General features: G+C 51.5%; 7 protein-coding genes across 7 annotated transcripts; 3 read left to right on the plus strand and 4 right to left on the minus strand.

The window, feature by feature from the left end:
• Nucleotides 1–859: 859 nt before the first annotated feature.
• On the minus strand, nt 860–3,787 carry PpBr36_07223 (uncharacterized protein; the record flags this gene model as incomplete). Its single annotated transcript, XM_029894361.1, has 5 exons — nt 860–967; nt 1,057–1,167; nt 1,243–1,571; nt 1,654–3,448; nt 3,515–3,787. 5 exons carry the CDS (start codon nt 3,785–3,787, stop codon nt 860–862), a joined length of 2,616 nt encoding a protein of 871 aa, XP_029748261.1.
• A 1,135-nt stretch (nt 3,788–4,922) lies between these two features.
• On the plus strand, nt 4,923–5,567 carry PpBr36_07224 (uncharacterized protein; the record flags this gene model as incomplete). The annotated part of the gene is made up of 2 exons (XM_029894362.1): nt 4,923–5,318; nt 5,385–5,567. The coding sequence occupies 2 exons, from the start codon at nt 4,923–4,925 to the stop codon at nt 5,565–5,567; spliced, it is 579 nt and encodes a 192-aa protein (XP_029748260.1).
• A 199-nt stretch (nt 5,568–5,766) lies between these two features.
• Nucleotides 5,767–7,161, minus strand: PpBr36_07225 (uncharacterized protein; the record flags this gene model as incomplete). Its single annotated transcript, XM_029894363.1, has 3 exons — nt 5,767–6,381; nt 6,453–6,607; nt 6,747–7,161. The coding sequence occupies 3 exons, from the start codon at nt 7,159–7,161 to the stop codon at nt 5,767–5,769; spliced, it is 1,185 nt and encodes a 394-aa protein (XP_029748259.1).
• Nucleotides 7,162–8,060: 899 nt separating this feature from the next.
• Nucleotides 8,061–10,621, plus strand: PpBr36_07226 (uncharacterized protein; the record flags this gene model as incomplete). The annotated part of the gene is made up of 6 exons (XM_029894364.1): nt 8,061–8,267; nt 8,387–9,562; nt 9,621–9,891; nt 9,956–10,037; nt 10,112–10,412; nt 10,484–10,621. The coding sequence occupies 6 exons, from the start codon at nt 8,061–8,063 to the stop codon at nt 10,619–10,621; spliced, it is 2,175 nt and encodes a 724-aa protein (XP_029748258.1).
• PpBr36_07227 (uncharacterized protein) lies at nt 10,523–12,066 on the minus strand (the record flags this gene model as incomplete). The annotated part of the gene is made up of 4 exons (XM_029894365.1): nt 10,523–10,680; nt 11,071–11,163; nt 11,247–11,526; nt 11,773–12,066. The coding sequence occupies 4 exons, from the start codon at nt 12,064–12,066 to the stop codon at nt 10,523–10,525; spliced, it is 825 nt and encodes a 274-aa protein (XP_029748256.1).
• A 774-nt stretch (nt 12,067–12,840) lies between these two features.
• On the minus strand, nt 12,841–15,232 carry PpBr36_07228 (uncharacterized protein; the record flags this gene model as incomplete). Its single annotated transcript, XM_029894366.1, has 3 exons — nt 12,841–14,798; nt 14,898–15,065; nt 15,142–15,232. 3 exons carry the CDS (start codon nt 15,230–15,232, stop codon nt 12,841–12,843), a joined length of 2,217 nt encoding a protein of 738 aa, XP_029748266.1.
• A 599-nt stretch (nt 15,233–15,831) lies between these two features.
• PpBr36_07229 (uncharacterized protein) lies at nt 15,832–19,703 on the plus strand (the record flags this gene model as incomplete). Its single annotated transcript, XM_029894367.1, has 2 exons — nt 15,832–15,982; nt 16,057–19,703. 2 exons carry the CDS (start codon nt 15,832–15,834, stop codon nt 19,701–19,703), a joined length of 3,798 nt encoding a protein of 1,265 aa, XP_029748265.1.
• Nucleotides 19,704–19,724: the final 21 nt, after the last annotated feature.

The following is a 19,724-nucleotide window of genomic DNA, read 5'->3' on the forward strand; positions in this document are numbered from 1 at the left end:
TCGAACGTATGTGTTATGCTCCCGGGTCTTTCTCTGGCAAACAAAGAATGGCATTTGGCATGAAGAGAATGTCAGGACTTGGACAGACTAAAAGAAGGATACAGTCCAAGCTGCTTCGCACACCGCACAACGTCTCAAGGGACATGAACTTGCCAGAATGGCGAGAAGAGAGCCCCTATAACGCCAAGAAAATAGTATTGACTGGCAAATGTCACTTGATAGTGCACCTTCCACTGATCCTCTCTCGAAAATTCAGTGCTTTCAAGATAGCGCTTCAGATAGGTACCGTACCTACCCAGATGTCCAGTTGGGATAAGCGTAGTTACCCATTTGCTCGGAACGATCGACTTTACAATCAGAGTTATCCAACTATGTTGCAGGAAGGTGCAGTAGCCTAAATGGCCCAACACCGTGGCAAGAGAAACAACGCCTACCTAGGTACCTACCTTACTTAGGAACCTAGGTCAGCAACCGATCGACAGTAACTACCTGCCCAGTGAAGGGTTGCAGAAACAGACGTGGACAGATCGGACACCTTGACTGGGTGGCAGACCCTCTCCCTATCCCATCTACTCACATTTCTGTTAGCCCTTTGGAAACCCCCAGTCCTTAGGTGCGAGATCGAAAAGCGTGCCAAGGTAGCTCGTGATGGCCCTCGGCGGCAATGTACCGAGAGGGTTATTGTTCAGAGTAGAATTAATATAATAGATTTTCAAGATAAGCACTAGAGCGCACTGTGGGTGTGCTGTCGGTAGTAATTAATCGTAACAATCGTACATCTGATACTGTTCGCATCTTTATCTGTCACTTCACTAGGTTTGATATTATATCCGAGTCGCAAGTAACTGTCTGTAGCCTTTCAGTTGGAGAATCCCAAGGTAGCATCACTCCAAAGATCGTTCAAATTAAGGCCGAGGTTTTCAAGATTGAATTCGGGATTGAATGAAGATTGTGGCAGTGCAGGTATCTACCAAAACAAGTTGCAAAAGAAATTAGCAAGTTGCTATGTCTGCTATAGATAGAGTAATGAAAAGAGAAGAGTACGAAAGCCCTTACACTTGGATCAACCACGGGATTGAGCCACCAAGGAGTCGGCGGAGCCTCTCCAGGGTGAACTCCATTCATTGCCGAGCCTTGAGAGCTAGGAATAGCAAAAGGCGTAATGGACTATTTAAACAAGTCAGTTCAGCAAGCAATCATACGAAGGGGAGTTGCATCAAGGAAACAATAGTCGTCACACACCTTTTGCCTCTCTCCGCCCTCGTAGTTCTGCGGTTGCTGCAGAGCGCCTCTGTTTGACAGGATTGATTGCATCGATGAAGCGGGTGGGTTTTCACCCTTGACTAGCCGATAGTGTAGATTCACGAAGCGCTCTGCTGCTCCTGCCTTGGCCACCTCGGCTGTCTTCACTCCCAAATGGGCCTCGAGAAGCCCATAAGCAGCACACATGATAGAATAGGCCCACGGCTCATGATTTCCGCACCGAAGTACGCGGTCTTCTTTCATGCCGAGACACTTCTCAAGAAGTCGGAGGGTGTGTTCCGAGTTGACCATGACCATATTGGTGGACCCTAATTCCATGGTGGTGTCATCCAAGATGGTGTCAGTAACAGGATGGCGCCTCAATGATCGTTCTGTGATGAGCTAACTGACCTCTTGGCTGCAGCATGGTTACACTACAGAGGTTGATGGACAGGGTCAATGCGTCCTCTCGAAGGAAGCTGAGGGTTCGGACTCCCTGCTCAGTCAACTTATCGTGCAGCAGTACCATATCTCTAGCGGCATTATAGTAAACAATCTCAGAGTATTGATACTTGGAGTTTGTCTTTCTGAGGCGTAGGTACGGTTGGTGTAGCGGTATGATGTATTGTCGCAACTGTATGTGCAGGAGCGTGTATGCAAGCAACGGCCGACGGCTTGACACAGAAATTTGACTGCTCAAGCTGCTGCCAGGAGCTGTACCAGATCCCAAGGTAGGTGCAGCCATGAGATCCCAGGAGGGCAGCGAGTCGATTTCCTGCGTTATCTCATTGGTATACCTAATCACGCGCTCATAATCCAGCTCTTCCGGCGACCCAGTGAGCACACGGCTAAGCTCAAGACGAAGTGGCAGACTTTGGCGGCTGAGGTGCTGAAACGAGGAAAAAGTGTAGACATTTGGTGGTTTTGATTTGGGCAGCGATTTGACGTCCTCATCAAACTCCTCGTCATCAATGTTTCTGGGCGGGGTAATGTCAAAATGAAGGGAGCTGAGCAGGCTCGGAAGGCCATGGTCGAAGGATGCTTGAAGGTCAAACTCTTGGATGGTTGCCCAGAGCCGTCGCCGCATTTCCTGGTTGTACACGGAAATTTTATCGCTAACGTGGCTAGGATCGCGGTGCAAACCCACAGAAATTCCATCTTGAACCAACGCTCCAGCAGATTTCCAAAAGCGCTTCTTCTTCAAGATGTTCACTCTCTTTGAAAGATGAATCAGGCACGCTATCTGGAGGTGGATTAGTTTCCGATGCTTCTCACTCTGATTCCTATGCCAGTTCTCACAAGCGTTGGTCCATTTCTCGGCCATGTAATGAGCGTGAGAAACGGAGCCCACGAGTGTCCCCGATGTGTTACCATGCAGGCAGCAAGACACCGAGATCATGACAAGCATTAGAGCGGTGAAGGACGCAGTTCTCGGCAGCATTGGATCCCAGAATCTGGCATATGATTTTCGAAAAGTTGGCGTGTGTATGATACGGTACACCTGCTCAAACTGCTCCAGGTAAACCTCAACAAGAATGTCTGTCTCCTGCTTGGTCGGCAGCAAAGCTTCCAGCGTCGGGTCTGGCTCCTTCGCCTTCCTCTCACGATCGAGCTTCCGCTGATTACGGTCTTTGTTTTTGGGAATATGTAGCGGGCTTAGCCACTCATCAGCGGTCTCCTTCATGAAGGGGTAAAGGCTTGTCAGCTCACTAAATGCCATGTAGGCATTGTGGGGGCCAAAGTAGCGAGTTTTAAACTCTTTGCCTCGGAAGAACCGAAGCTCATCCTCCTCGGCAGCATTGTCCTGCTCGGGGTTGTTGGGCGGACGAGGAGGTGGTGTCCCAGGCACTATTTCGGAGGCGTAGTCCGGCTTCGGGTGCTCGGCAGGTGAGCCATCTGCCAGAGTTGCACTTCCATCAAACGAGCTGCCGCCGACCTTGGCCAGAAGAAGGTTCTTCAGCTGAGCCACTTCGCTCTCGAGACGACGTATTCGATCGCTGTCTCGAGATAGGATAGAGTCCCTTCGATATTCCCCTGGCGGAGGCGGAGGGTGAGAGAGTCTAGATTCGAAACTAGATAGTGCCCCCTGACTGAGTCCATTCTTTGCCGGCGGAGCGAGACCCGGTCGAGTCTCATAAGAGCAGATCTCAGGAGTCCCGGATCTGATGCAACGCTCGCATGGCATAGATCGATCGCAACTCAGCTTCTGTGGAAATTGTTAGTGAATTTATGCATGATAGAACAGGCAGAGAATGAGAGAGAAGAAACGTACTCTTCGCCTACACTCTAAACATGACAGTCTGACTCTCTGTCGTTTCCTGGGAGGCTGGCCAGGCTGGTCATCATCGCTGTCTCGGGTGGTTGGCGATGAAGCACCGGTCTTGTCATATCTACTATGGCTATCATGATCATGGTCACGGGACTGGTTGACATCCCGCGCCTTGTCACACTGGTCTCGGTCAACCTTCGGAGATGTCGGGCGAGGTGGAGAGCGTGGCTGCGTGGGTGCGTTATTCGCCCCTCGACCATCCGCTTTTCCGGCCATGGCCAGAACCTAATATGGTTGGCCCAGGATTGATCTGGGGAAGGATAACTTTGTCTTGACGTCGCCCGCTGATGACATGGTATGGCTTGCAGCCACAGAGGGGAGATGGGTGACCTCTGTCAGTTTGTCGCGTGCCCCCCCTAACCCTGATCAGGCGAAACAAGCTGACGAAGGGTGCAGTGCCAAGGTACCAAAGGTGCTGTAGATAAGGTATGTGTCTACAGGTGGGTAAGGGACGTAGGCAAGAAAGTCCCACATGAATAGACGGAGTATTTAATGGCAATAAACGAGGTTTGAAAGTAAATAACAGACGACAGATCGCAGGCTTCGCGCCTACTTTTACTGTCAGCAGCAGACTGGGGCATCTGTACAGACCCTGTGGTATCCGCCCGTGCTTGTCATAATGTTGTCCACTTTTGCACCCTCGGCTGTCGGTGCTATCGGATTTTGAAATGAAAAGCCTGCGGGCCTCCACATTTTCATTACCTAAGCGGCTTACAGGGCGTCCCGATGGCATACAGTACAGTACATTAACATGCTTTCATCTTAACACACTGACATGGCCCGAGTCGAGAGAGAGTGTGCTTTGAAGTGGAAACATGGCAAATTTAGAAGAGTAATGCTCTGACAGGATTTCTCCACTGGACGAGCAACTGATTTATGCAGGTCAGCTGGTTCCTCAGATCAGAAGCAACCGCTGGATGTTTGTACAACGAGAAAGTCACGTGCACTACAGCCGCAGAAGGAACCTGTCACGTGCTCTCGGGTCACTTTGGCGTTGCCAGGACAGCAGGATCTGGACGAGTCCATCGCTCAGAGATGCCTGTCCGATCCACCAAGAACGTCATTCATTATCGATCGCTAAGAAACGGTTGTGCAAACAATGAAAAGTCTCGAAAGCCACAAACATCAAACACACGTCACCTAGGGAGGGAGGATAGATCCTAGTATCAATTCCATCTTGCAGAAGAACAATTTCGGTTTCGCAGAACATTGCGACACACAGCTTGCTTCTATAACTGGTTTAATTGCCAGTCTTGTCCTGCACGTCAACACAAGTTTGACCCCGCGGACCAGACCACCCTGCCTGCCGCCCATATCTCAATCAATCTCCACTATTGCCACCTTATACACAATGCCCACAACACGGAGGTCCGCCAGCGCCCAGGGTGCAGCAGGCAAGCAATCAAAGCTAAGCTTTACGCACCGCGTTACAAAGCCCGTCGCGCCGGCCGGCAAGAAGAAGCTTGTCTCTTCACCGCTGGTGAAAGAGCTGCCTTCGGAGAAGAAACTAGACCCAGAGCCCGAGATCCAGATAGAACAGGAGGAGGAGTTTGAGATACCAGCCCCGGTCGAGGCCGTCAAGGAGAAATCAGAAGCTGAGATCAAAGCCGAGAAGATCACCAGTGCGCAAATCAGAAAGTATTGGAAGGGAGTAGAGGCACAGAGATTAGCACCAAGGGTGCATCAAGAGGATCTCGATGTGGGCGAGAAGGTACTGAGATACTTTGACGTTAGCTCACAATACGGAGTAAGTGTAATCACCCCGAACCATCTTGGAGTCTCCAACTGCTAACCAAGCTGACAATCGCGAAAGCCATGTATTGGTAGTTCACGGAAGAGAAGGTGGATGCGCGCCCAGCGTCTGGGACTGAACCCTCCGATTGAGGCGCTTGCTGTTCTAGTACACGAGGAAGCTGCTGGCAAAGACGAGGGCAGCCAGAGAGCATACATTGATGAGATCATGAACTCAACAGCGATAGGAGCCGGCAGTTCTTGAGGTGACTTTTGTTGTCCCATATTTATATTTGGGTTTGTTTGGCGGCTTGGAATTTCCACTTTGGCGGGCGTTTGGCAAAGGAATTGCTTTTGGTCTTGTAAGGTTACTTGTTCGTGAGATGACATTGACTAGGGAATATTTTAGATTCCCGTATCCATGTAGCTGGGCGCTACAGAAACGAAATGATAATGTTATGGTCTCAATACCAGATGCTCCGAGTCCTATGGTGTGGGACCGTCTCCTGCCCAGCAGCCTCTTTCTCCTTCATCGTGTCGTACAGGAAGAAATCGATTAATATAGCGTTGACCTTGGTATCTGGGTGCGTCCGCTGGATTTCTCTCCGCAAAAGCTCTACACACCAGATACTGCAGGCTTCAGCCATGCAAACAAAGGTTAGCGGTGTTGTGTATGAGAGAAATGGGCGACTTTTCATGTCGTGAAACCAACCTCTCAACTGCATCTCCCAAACACCGCCAGCTTCCAACAGTCGCTTTTCCTTAATAGCGACGTCCAAAGGAGGACTATAGCCAATGCAACCCAGACTGCACAGAATCTGCGGTATACGATAATCGGCAAACATGGTAATCTTGTCAATGTCTCGGAAGCTGCCATAGGGGCCTTCGCCCTGAAAACAAGCCCAGAGGTCTGCGGCTAGGATCTGAGCGCGCTTGAGGATACGAACTGGTTTCCGGCGACCGCCTGGTAACTGGTGCTCGTCACGGAAACAGGCAAAGTCGCGAGCCAGGATGTTGACAAATCGAGCCGCCGAGCCATCGGCCGCCTTAATGATATTTGCTGCACTGCACGAATATTTCTGGTAGAAGGAGAGGGATCATGGCGGCTTAGCTTCGCATGCTACAGGGGCCATGGACATGAATCACATACTTCGTATAGGACCTGTCCTGCTTCACGAAGACAAGAGAGACGCTCAGCGAGCAACGGCATCTCCTCGTCTGTGGCGGAGCGGAAAACCTGCTTCAGAACCTCCAGATTACATTCATCCTCGCTTTGCCAGAAATCGGAACTCGTGATGGGAATCCCTTAATTGTATTGCTATGTTATCAACTACTGACCTCTGCACGGGACATAGCGTCCGGAGCAAAGGATTGCACATTTGTCTGGCACCCCAGAGCCTGCAGAACCGTACAAAGCCGAGCGCAAGGCTGGGAAACGACTTACCCTCTTCCAATGCCCTCTGCAGAGCAGCCACCAAACTCCAGTAGCCTGTCCACTTCTTCCCGCGGTACTCGATGGAAAAGCGCTTATCATCCGGCAGTTCAGACCAGAAACTGAAGTTGAGCAGGTCCATGGTAAAGATAAAAGCGACAGTGGCTTCACCGCCATCAGGCTTTGGGTGCAATTCATGCTCACTCCAGGTGGCGGTGGAATACGCTTTTTTCTGCATCGCGTCGTATATGGCAGCTGCTGCGTTTTTGGTCGAACGCATATCCACGGCGACGTCGATCGAGTTGTCGTAGACATACTCGGCATCTTGAAGAACACCAGTCTCAGGCTCCTCGCTCACCCTGAGTCGCCCTTGAATATGCTGCCGAAGCAGTTCGACGAGTTCAGGGTCGGCCTCATCGTCCGACATGGTTTGTGTCTTGAATGACTGTCGCCGTCCTTTGTGTTCACTGTAAGTATTTTTTTTTCTTTTTAGAGGGAGTAAAAAAAAAAGTATGTTTCGACAAAATTATCTCCAAAAATGGTTGTCTTTGAATTGGCTGGGTGGCTCTGAGTTGTTGTAGAGCGGGCACAGAACGTGGGGCAAGTGCTACGGTATTACTGAGAATCGTCAACCATAAAAACAGCTACCCGCGCGAGCCACGAAACACAGATTGCGCTGCAAACTGATCAAGAGAGCAAAGCAATTGACACCAAAGTGACGGGACCAGGAACCTCTGGATAGACAAGGAATGGCCAAGTCAAAGACCCTAGGCAAGACACTACAACCTGGAAGCCACCGGGTGGAAGAAGCAAAAGTGTTCAGGGAATTGTGGACCCTGGCTCTAAAAACCTCACTTACGTCAGCCTCCCTTCCCGCAAGCTCAAGGCTTTTGTGGATCTCCCGGCTCCTACCCGATTCGCGACTCGCGACGGCCGCAACCTTGAACTAGCGATTCGATTCGACCTGTTCGCAGCTGTTAGCTTGCTTTGTTCGAGGAAGCTCTTTAATCCCATCTACAGTTCTTATTTTCCCCGTCTCACTTTTCTTGCACTTCGGCTTTCATCGCCTCTCGAGCAGATCAATTGACACCCTCCGATGCGGACCTAACTTTCACTCTTTGCATTTTTCAATCTTGCAAACTCTCAGCGCGCATCTGACTCGGCTGCCTGCTTTAGTTCTGTTGCGCGCGTAAAGTACCTGGGCTAGACGTGCCTTCACCCATGCGATTTCTCACATCCTGACCTGTCCCCAGCAAACTCGCCGCACTTGAATTTGCATTCACAGATCGACTTGAACCCTGAGCTCGAGCGCATACAATTTTCGACATGGCGACAAATCCCGAGTCGCCGTTGCCCATACACAACCCGCCGCCGACAGCCAATAATGCCGCGCCGCAACCCGCTCCTCCAGCGCAACCGGTGCAGCCCGCGCAGCCTGTCAGCCAAAGACAGGTTGTACAGCCGGTTCCGAGGACACGCGACACCTTCAACGGCCAGGCGCTTGGTCGTGAGACCAATGCCCGTGTTAAGCAGGTGAGATTCCTGTTACTTCAGATCCTCCCCCTCGATGGCCACCTTGCTCTCACCTCACGACATCGCATCAACCTTGCAAGGGCTCAAGCAAGGGCTAACCTATGTTTCTGTTAATCAAGGCGCGTGTCTTGATGGTCGGAGCAGGTGGCATTGGCTGCGAGTTGTTGAAGAATCTTGCTTTGGCCGGGTTTGGCGAGATTCACGCCGTAGACCTCGACACGATAGACCTCAGCAACCTGAATCGACAGTTCTTGTTTCGACATGAACACATCAAGAAGAGCAAGGCAAAGGTAGCAAAGGAGGCTGCGCAGAAGTTCAATCCGAACGTGAAGATCGAAGCGCACGAGGCCAATATCAAGAGCCCACAGTTCAACGTCCAGTGGTTCAGGTCTTTCGCTGTGGTGTTCAATGCGCTGGACAACCTAGATGCGCGCAGACATGTGAACCGAATGTGTCTGGCCGCCGATGTGCCGCTTATCGACAGCGGAACTACTGGATTCAATGGCCAGGTGCAGGTTACCAAGAAGGGCGTCACCGCATGCTACGACTGCGAACCCAAAGATCCGCCAAAATCGTTCCCTGTGTGCACCATTCGCAGCACGCCCAGCCAGCCGATTCACTGCATTGTGTGGGGCAAAAGCTATCTTTTGAATGAGATTTTCGGAACCTCAGAGGACGAGTCCGCATTTGATCACAGCGCAGACCAAAACAACGCTGAAGAGGTCGCCGAACTGAAGCGAGAGGCTCTTGCGCTGAGAGCGATCCGTGATTCCATCGGGACAGACAAGTTTCCCCAGATGCTCTTCGACAAGGTCTTCAAAGCAGACGTCGAGAGGCTGCGCTCAATGACGGACATGTGGAAGGACAGGAAGCCACCCACTCCACTCGACTTTGAGACGTTGAAAACAAAATCTGCTGGAGACCTTAACAGGACAGATGCTATACTTAAGGATTCTCAAAGACTATGGTCACTGGAGGAGAACTTTAGCGTTTTCATTGACAGCCTCGGTAGGCTGAGCAAGCGGATTCTCGAGCTGAGGAACAACAAAACGCCCGAAAGCCCAGAGCCCATCATTGAATTTGATAAGGATGACCAGGACACGCTTGATTTTGTCGCGTCGAGCGCAAACATTAGGTCCCACATATTTGGAATTGAGGGCAAATCTCTCTTTGACATAAAACAAATGGCCGGCAACATTATTCCTGCTATCGCTACAACCAATGCTATCGTGGCTGGGTTGTGTGTCCTAGAGGCGTTCAAGGTACTCAAGGGCCAGTATGAAGCTGCCAAAGAGGTAAGGTGTATTCTACTGTGGTACTCAATGAACGGTGATTGACTGGTGTTCCCTTTAGGCGTTTTTGACTCCTTTCAGAGAAACGGGTCGGATCGGCATCGATCGCCCAAGAAAGCCAAACCCAGACTGCCCTGTCTGCAGCGTGTTCCAAGTGAGCGTGATAGCTGATTTATCACGCGCCACTCTCGATGACCTTGTCGGGTTTGTGAAGCAAGGCCTCGGCTTTGGCGAAAAGGATTTCTCGGTCCATGTTCAAGACGGCAAGGACTTGAAAATGCTTTATGATGTCGAAGAGACAGAAAACTTGCCAAAAATGCTGACTGAGCTTGGTAAGTAGTTGACGCACATGGCCTCCCAAATCAGGTCCAAAAAAGCTAACATGTCTATCCACAGGCGTCTCGGCCGACAGTTTTGTCACGGTCATGGATGACGACGATGATGGGCTGGTGAACGTGGTTATGCTTATTGAAGCATCGTACGTATATTTCTGCTGCTAGAAACAAAGTTGGTCATGGGCCCCGGTCTAACATTTCGCTTTTCTTTTTTTAGAAAAACCGCCGATGACAACTCCAGTGCCATTCAAGCATCACATCCTGATAAAAAGCTGGAAATCCCCAAGAAACCCGCCAAGAAACCATCTCAGCGGCCTACCTCTAATGGGGCCGTCGTCGTATCCAACGGCACAGACCTGACTTTGGGGGACGACACCGAGAAGACGCAGCAAAACCCCAAGCGGCCTCGCGAAGGCGGCGAAGCTGATGAAGCTGCCAACGGAAGAGAGCCGAAGAAGGCCAAGATAAATGGTGGAACCGATGACGTCGTCGTAGTCACAGATGAAGGTGGTGCCTTTGTCATTTCAGACGACGAGGATTGAGAGCTTTTGTAGCGAACAGTCTGTTATCGTACAAGTCTATCATACAGCTTTCGACCTGGACCTCTCTGGCTAGATGCACGCACATCTCAAACTGCGCTCAATCCTCCATCAAGATTGAGAATGCAGCCATGAGCGTACGAGTTGGTGGCCAGGAAGAGAGCGGCATCGGCTACTTCCTTGGTTGAGCCCATTCGGCCGAGGGGTATTGAGTCAATGACGGTTTGACCCAGCTTTGAGCTTTTGCCTTGTATTCGCGACATGTAAAATTAGCTTTGTGTAAATACTTGCTGGCGTTTGGAGAGGGGTGAAAGGAGACAAGCCGGCACGCTTTCTTTGAACTGATTTTCCACTTGAGCAGATGTCTCCGGCTTCAGGATTCTCTCCTGCGGATCATAGCCTGTCATTTTGCTCTTCTTTTCCTTGTGTTTTCCCGACTCATATAAGATGAGTTCTTGGGAAGGATTGCTAGGACGAATGCTTCCTTCGATATACAGTTTATCCAGGGTTGCTTGGGTTATATGGACCCGAAGGGGCAAGGAGAGATTGGCCGATGAGAAAAGAAACCGAATAAAAGGCGACATCATAGGACAGAGCCAAGAACTGACACGAAAGATGAAAAATAAACCAAACTCACTATTAGTCATTGGCGTGTTTATATAGCCCGGCACCAGGGCGTTGACACGGATGTTGCACCCTCCAAGCTCTACGGCCAAAGATCTTGTGAGACCTGATGTTCATGAGTGGAATCACGTCAGCTGAAAAAAAAAAAAAAACTTCAATAACTTGAAAGGAGATGGCTGCATGACTGACCCAAGACGCCAGCTTTGGAAGCGGCATATACTGCAGCGCCGGCTCCCTTCTTGTTTGCGAGGACGCTGGAGACGTTGATGATGCAGCCAGCCTCCTCAAACCTGTCGGCGGGCTTCCTGTTGGCCATTTGACGGATCATCATGCTAGAGGCCTCTCTGCACCCGAGAGTGGTGCCGACCAGGTTCGTGTTGATGATGTCGCTAATGTCCGTGACCTTGGTCCTGACGAGGAGACTGTTCTGTGCCACGCCTGCCGCGTTTACCAAGATATCAAGTTTTTTCTATATGTTTAAAGGAGAAGTATAGTTAGGAGGTTGTTCTCTTTATTTGTTCTTCCCTTGTTGCTCTCTTTTTTTTTTCTTTTTCTTTTTTTTTGGTCTTTCTCCCGTATCATCTTTAGCTAGAAGCGAGCTAGTACATATGTTGCGACAAACCTGGGCATAAACCAGAGAAGCTTGTCTCAGATTCCGAAGGTATATACGAGAAAAAAAAAAAAAAAAGAAAAAAAAAAAAAAGACACGACTAACAAATTCACGGCGCAGATGATTCCAAAACTGGGTATCCTGTACATCGCCCGCAAACGCGTAGTGGTTCGTCTTGGGCGCAAAGAACACGGCGCTTCTGCCATCGAGGGGCCCGGGTGGCGAACCCTCCCACGGCTTGACCGGGGGAAGGAGGTTTACGACGGCATCCCGCAACTTCATGGGATCGCGCCCGACCAGGACGCATGTGGCGCCTTCGAGGGCGAAGCGGTGCGCGATCGCTCTGCCGATTCCGGAGCCGCCGCCAGTTACGACGGCGAGCTTCTGACGGAGGGCCATCTCACTTTTCTTTGCGCTCCCTACTTTGGGGAGAGCTTTGTTTTGTTTCTATTTTCTTGAAAATAAAACAAAATAAAATAAAACCAAGCTGGCACAGGGTCGATATTTAATTCAACTTGTTAATAAAAGACCATCTTAAACGGGCTTTGATGGGTACAGTTTTGAGGTTAGAGCGAGCGGGTTAGGGTCCCTGCGATCGCCCCCTGTCCCCAATCAGGTGATTTACATGTGACTCCCAATATCGAACCACATCACAACCCAAACGATCAAGTTTGTCCTGGTAGGTCATGTAATTAACTTGGGCTGATCCAAATGAGTGAGTTCTTGGAACATGTCCATACACATTGTCGGCAGCGTTGAGGCTTCGCGTTGTTCTTGACGGTGATGATGGTAGCTCGCAGAAGCCAATGAATAACTGGTAATATTTTAACCAAGAGGTAGCACAAGAGTCCGTACGGCAGAGAAAGTCAGTGCCACTCTACACTGGTAGGACGACATAATCTACTTTGGTCTGAAATAAAATATTTGCCTGCGCATGCTCATGAACACCAAGTATGTTCACATTTAAAAGACAAAACATCTGGTACACAAGTAGTCCAACACCAATGCGAAATGCCCGTGTCTGCGGCATCTCATCAAACGCTACAAAGAACGAAGACAAATGCGGCATGAACCCAAAGTGGCAGCCAAAGCAACCACATACAAAGAGCTTGACTGGCTCAATATTACAAAGATATACAACGTAAATGACACAATATTGACATTCGAGGAACATCATGTCCCCTTGAAATCGGCAGCTGCCGCACTGCCAAGGTTGCTGGCATGGCTCTCGACATCTACAGTGCCGAGCCAATAGAGTGACATGAAGACCAGCAAATGCAGCGCCACACAGTACGCCGCAAAGAGGTTTCGACTGGTGCGGCTGGCGAGCACCATGCGCGTGATCGAATATACGACCCGCTCAGGAAGTGACATGCGCTTGTAGGCGCGCGCCGACTCTCGGCCTCTGAACGCTGCAAATGGGCTCAAGTTGGACTCGTATGCTTTTCGGTATTGATCCAGAGCTATGGGTCCATTGCTGCCGCCGCCACCGATGGATATTGTCGACGGGTTCGGGTTGGCCGAGAAGGCTGAGGATGACGAGCTCACAGCGCCGCCCATCAAGGGCGAGGCCCCGGCTGCCGCCGTGGTGTGCATGCCGCCTCGGTTGTAGCTTTGCACGTATCGCGATTTTTCGTACAGCTTCAAGTTGTCCTTTTGCAGTGCAGCAATCTCCTGCCTTAGCTGTGAGACGTTGCGGTGCGTCTCGGATAGCTCCTGTTCGAGCTGTGCATTTCGCTTCTTGAACCTGTCGCGCTGAGCAGTGATCATTGGCAAGATACCAGACCCGCCACCCATCGGCTCACGCTCACTGCCTAAGCCACCCCCACCGGCTGCGAAGCCACTGATGATTGAGGATGTAGGGCTTGTCCTTCCGCCCCCGGTTCCAGGCCTTCGACTGCCAGCCACAGAAGGCGCATATCGGTTCACATAAGTCCCAGCCACCGATGCACCTGATGGGAAAACATTAGCCCCCTCAGCCTGGAGCGTCGAGAGGTCATTCTCAAGCTTTTCGTTCAAGCTCTGTGACTTTTCAAGCTCCGCATTCGTCCTTGAGAGTTCCTCCTGTAGATCTGAGAGTCGCGTCTGGAGATCTTGGTGCGAAACTCTCAGAATGGTAAGCTCATCACCGAGCTTCTTGTTTCTGGCCAACAAGAGCTGCTCGAGTGTATCACCCTTGCCCTTGCCGGTGGCGGAAGCATCAGCACCGGCGTCATTGTCCTGGCCACCTTGAACATCCTCTTCGTCACCCATGGCGAACTCAATGCTCTTCAGCACCTCGAGTTCCTGCTTGATGTCTTCGTAGTCGCTCCACTTCTGCACCTTGGCACGCAAATTCTCCCGCTCCTCCCGCAGCAAAGCCACTTCACGCTCGAGTCCGCGCATGCGTGTATCAAGGTCGCGCTTGAGCGACTCCTTTTCGACTCGCGAAGCGTCCAGCTTGCGCATCAACGACGAGTTCTCGGAGCGCATGCGCATGTATGCCGGGTCGTCTTCGAGTTGTTGGCTCTGAAGCTGGTTGCTGCTTTGCGACTTCTTGGCCTGTTCCGCAAGCTCGAGACGTAGCTGCTCGTTGCGGGCCTCAACCTCGGCCAGGCGAGCACTTGTGCGTTCCAGTTCAGAGTTGACCATCTCAAGCTCAGCGCCCATGACGTATGATCTCTGAGACTCATCTGCATCACTCGTAGACTTGCCAAGTCGCTCATTGACCTCCTCTGTGGCCCGAATGCCACTCAGTAACCGTTCTTGGTTCTCCAATTTCTCCTCCAAGGCCTTTTCCTTGGCAGCCCAGTTATCCTTCTTTTCGTCCACAACTGCGATCCATGTGGTCTCTACCTCTTTCACCCTGGATTCGAGGTTATCCTCCAGTTCCTTGCGGGCGGCTCGCTCCGTCTGCAGGCGAGATTCGGCATCATCGAGCTGCGACGTCAGCTGAGTGACTGTCTTTTGCAGGTGTTGGTTCTCCTCGGTCAACTTGGGAAGCGTATCCTCGGTCAGGAGCATTGAGTCTACGGCGGCCTCCAGTAGCGGGTATGGATCGGGGGCCTCGGAAAGGGCATTATATGCCTGTATGAAGGACGAATTGATCGATTTGGAATGATTCGTAAGAAGGTCAATAAAGGTTTGGTATGCTGTTTGTGGAATTCCCCCCAAAAAAAATTAGCCGAATGGTCATAGGCAGTGATGGAAATGAATTTGAGCAGCATGGTTCTATGTTAGTCGAGCCTCACCTTTGAGCAAGCCCTTGATCTCAGTCAACTTGCTGGCATCGTCCAGTTTCCTGAAATCCTTCGTCTTTTGTGCCAGGTCTTTGCGTTGAACAACCGAGTCGCGCTGGTAGGTGACAATCTCGGATGCTGTGTTGTCCAGCCCAGAGACCAGATTGGTGAGGTCGACAGCTACAAGGATGTATGGTCTGTCAGTAACAACTTCCTCGCTGTTCAACCTCCGAAGCCCCGGTAGACAACAACTTACTCCTCCAGGCGGATATGGCATGCTGAAACTTGTTTGCGTTCTCCGTCCCGCCCGCAGAGGTTCGGGGGGTGGAAGGGACCGCTTCGGCCATGATGTAGTGGTTGGTCTATCACTGGCTAGGTATCAAATGCTGGCACAAAAGTAAGAACTCCGGAAAGTGACACCCATTCAGAGCACTTAATCCCTTTGAAACGGGATAATTAAAGAGAAATGTAAGATCAAAGGGTCGGATCGAGTCACCACGCTGTTCTAAACGGATTTTAAGAGCGCTGCTCAATAGACAGAACCGTCAGACATTGTGCATTTGTTTGTGAATGTTTCGTTTTCGAGCTGCGTCGGCCTGAATGACACGCGGTCTCACTCTAGCAAAGCGGCCGGTAGCTGCAGGGGTTCCCCAGCGCGGCTACCTAATGATTGGCTGGACGGCCGAAAAAGGGGAGGCTGATGTGGGTCCGTCACGAACGTCACAAGCAATCGGTAGTACTGGATCGCGGCTTTGACTTCAATGTTCCTTGCAGCCTTGGATTGGCCTGATTTTCGTCATCCAACACTGCTCGCATCCAATTTGTGCTGCTGCCTTGTGAATACCAGCCAACTCCTGTTCCATTTGGAAGCCTTGTTTTGTTATTTTAATTGGCTTTTTGATACGATATGATACCCCCATGATCATGATTACGATATATATGCGACATGGCTGCGAAAATACTGGGAGAGGGGGCGACCCTCACTAAACCCCCACTCGAAGCTGGCCCTTTTGTCCTCCGAAGCCTTCTCCATGATGTGCCATTGTCGGCCGATGGTGGTGAGGAGCGTATCAGAATAAACTGCGTTGACTACTGGGGTATGCGCTGAGCTTTTCTCAATTTTGTATCAATGGTCTGGCCACCATCTCTGACTGGACTATTTGCTCCTTAGAAAGCAACCTGTACATAGGCACCTCTGCCTCGGAGCTGCTCCATTTCGTCCAGATACCTCCAGATCCCACAGACAAGAACAGCACCTCGACGTTTATTCTTGCATCACGCCTGCAGCCTTTCTTCGTCGAGTCAGCATCATCTGGTGCCCAACCTGGCGTGCAGCAAATCCTGCTACTTCCCAGGGTTGGAAAGGCATGCGTACTTTGTAACTCAACTGTTACCTTCTACTCTCTTCCTGAGCTGAGCCCAGTATTCAACGAGATTAGCGTCAAGGGATGTAATTGGATCGGCGGCGTTGACCTCAACCAGGAGGCTGCCGCAGCAGGCAATACTGGCGGCACCGTTTCGGTGCTGCTATCCCTCAATAGACGCATACAGGTCGTCAATGTCGGCGAAGAGCATGTACGCGGGAGCAGGAAAATCGATTTTGCGGGCAGCACCCTGTCCGTTCGCAGAGATAGCATTGCCTGTGTGGCCGATTCGAGGACATATGCGCTTGTGGACGTCGATAGACAGCTCAAAATCCCGTTGATGAGCATTTCGTCCCTCGATACTTCGCAAAGCCCTAGCGACATTGGGCATGTACAGAGCATTGCTGCGGCTCCCGATGTTAACAGTGGTGGCGGCCTCACTAGAAGCGCATCGTCCGCGACTGCTCGACCCAGCCATCTTTCGACTGATAGAGCCGCGGGTCACAGCAGAAGTACAAGTCTCGGGACCTTTGGTACTGGCGCTTCGGAAGGCCAAGGCTCGGCTGCTGGCGCCGACGCGGAATTGACTGACTCGAAGAGTCCTGGCGGACCAAGTCCATCTAGAAGTCCGGCGCCAGAAGCTGACGCATTGTCAAAGCCCCCGCCGCCGCCACCAGAAACAGACAAACCCTTGCCCCCTATACGGCCCACAGCTCCCGAGCCAGCACCTGTCCTCCTCAGGCCGCTGATAGTATCGCCAACACCGGAGGAATTTCTGTTAGTAACAGGCACAGGCCCATCAGACCCAGGAATTGGCATGTTCGTGAACCTTGATGGAGATCCGACGCGGCCTACGCTTGAGTTTGAAAGTTACCCGAGCCAGATAGTAGTGGATGGAGGGTCCCAAGATTTATCAACCTCAACACCTTCATTAGGTTTGGAAGAAGAAGGATATGTGTTGGCATCCCTGATTAAAGAGGTTCCAAAAGGTGGCTACAGACGTGGCCTGGAGATACAGCGCTGGGACGTGAATATTGGCGAGAATGAGCCTGAAAAATACTGGCTCGATGTGGACGAAATCACTTTGGAGAATGAGCAGTCAGAGGATGCAGCTCCTCCTGAGCCCCTGGGCATTCGCAGTCTCCTGGGCAGCGAGGAGTCCATCCTGAATGAAGTGGTAGACCGCCTCTGTCAAAGGCGCTTTCTGCCATTTTCATTCGCGGGCAACGCACTCAACGCGTCGACCCTGTCTCTACGGAGTCTAGACGCGCGGACGGCTTCATCAATGGAGCGCGTCTCAAAAGAGCGCGATCTCTTCGAGCGTGACCTTGACTCTCCGGACGAAGATCCGCTCCCAGAAGGCTGGGAGGCTGCACGAAACGCGGAGGAGGAAAGCTCAGTTGTTCGTTTAGCCAAAGTTGTCGGGAGATTGGCAGTATGGGAAGACAACCATATCTGGTGGGCGTTGAGAAACCCTCTCTTGTTGCAGCTCGAGGCGGGAATTGAGGCAAATCCACTCGACTGCGACAAAAGCCATGTCACCTCGACGAATGCAGCCAAGGATCGTCGCCAGCTTTTCGCCATCCTAAACTCTTTCCGCGGTAGAGATGCCAGAACAGAACTGGAGTTTCTAACGTTCAGCTACATTAGGCAACGAGCAGGTATTCTCCTATTCTGTAGCTTCCTTGACTTGCCGTCTGAAGCACCCTTCTCCGAGCCAGAACTCAGGGCGCTTGAAGAAGTTTTGCTGGATTCTGGCTTGGATCCCAGAGTTGTCCTGTCTCTGGTTCCTGGCCTGCGGCATGAGATTGTTCAGGGCCGTACAGGCATATGGGTATTCGGCGGTGTCAAAGGCACTGTCGAGAGGTACCTGGCCGGAAATCCTTTCAATAAGGCCGGGCAAGAGGCCGTTTCTAACCTGGATCACCGCATACTTCAATTTCTTCGACGCTTCCTCACCGCCTGTCGCAAACGAAAAGGATTCGGTAGCGTCCGGGACGAGCAGGAGGTCTCACGGACGGTGGATGCCTCTTTGCTGGAGGTGCTTCTAGAACTTGACAAGGAATCTCCACCCGGCTTACCACGAGGTGGACCGTCTTCATCTACGCGAGCCGAGGTCAATGAGTTAGTAGATCGTGGAGTGGACTGCTTCGAGCGTGCTGTTGATCTGCTGGAATCTTACAATCGGCTTTATGTTCTGAGTCGACTCTACCAGAGCCGCAAAATGGCTAGTGAAGTGCTCGCTACGTGGCGACGCATCATCGAGGGCGAGCGAGACGACGGAGGCGAGTTTGAAAATGGCGAGCAGCGCGTCAGAGACTATCTGTCGAAAGTCAGCAACCAAGGCCTCGTCAGGGAGTATGGCGTGTGGCTGGCCTCGCGCAATCCAAAACTAGGGGTTCAGGTCTTTTCCGACGACCATGGTAGAGCGCCCAAATTTCACCCCGCAGATGTTGTGTCCTTGCTTCGCGAGGAGGCGCCTGATGCTGTCAAATACTATCTAGAGCACCTGGTATTCGACAAGGGGCACACCACCTACGTCAGCGAGCTGGTGAATCACTACTTGGATGTGGTGATGACAGATCTTGAAATTTCATCAGAGGCCAGAGACAACGTTGCAGCAATATATAAAGCTTACCGGGCACTACAAGCTCCAAAGCCAACATTCCGCCGGTTCCTGACTGAGAATGCACCTCCAGGGGATGAGGCTTGGCATTCGCGGCTGCGTTTACTACAACTACTGGAGGGCCCGCATGAGTATGATGCCCGAGCAATACGGGAGCGCATATCTCGCGGGCAGAGGAAACAACAGCAGCAAGGCCAAGATTCTGGTGAAGCGCAAGAGACTTTGGACACGCAAGGAGATGTTTTGCTCGTACCAGAGACTATCATACTGGATGGCCGGGAAGGTCGCCACGAGAGTGCGCTCCGGTTGCTTATCCACAAGCTCGGAGATTACGATTCTGCCGTGCTCTATTGCCTCCGTCAGAGGCCTTTACCCGACTCCAACAAGCCAGCATCAAACCTTAGGATAGAGGGCTCGACGGAGGACAAAAAGAAGCAAAGGGTGGAAGCAGAGAGTGCTGCGCAAACTGCAGCAGTCGCCACTACACGCGCCCTATTCCGCACGGTTCTGGGAGAGTTTTTGGCCCTCGAGGATGTCGGCGACCGACTGGAACAGACTGGGGCATTACTCGAACGGTTCGGGGCATGGTTCGATGTGCTGGAAGTCCTTGAGCTTATTCCAAACAGTTGGGTCATTGACGCCGCGTTATCGGAGTTCCTCGTGAGCGCGCTGCGAAGACTTGTTCGTGAACGCCATGAGGGTATGGTTTCCAGGGCCCTGAGCTCTGCTGAAAACCTGAGGGTCAGGGCAGAGATGGTGGCAAAGATGGATGAAAAAGGGCCGGTTGTTGATACTGGAGGCGGTCAGGATGAGGTAGAGATGACTTGATAATCTATTAATGCTAACTAG

Source organism: Pyricularia pennisetigena, chromosome 1, assembly GCF_004337985.1.
Source record: "Pyricularia pennisetigena strain Br36 chromosome 1, whole genome shotgun sequence".
Taxonomy (NCBI): Eukaryota; Fungi; Ascomycota; class Sordariomycetes; order Magnaporthales; family Pyriculariaceae; genus Pyricularia; species Pyricularia pennisetigena.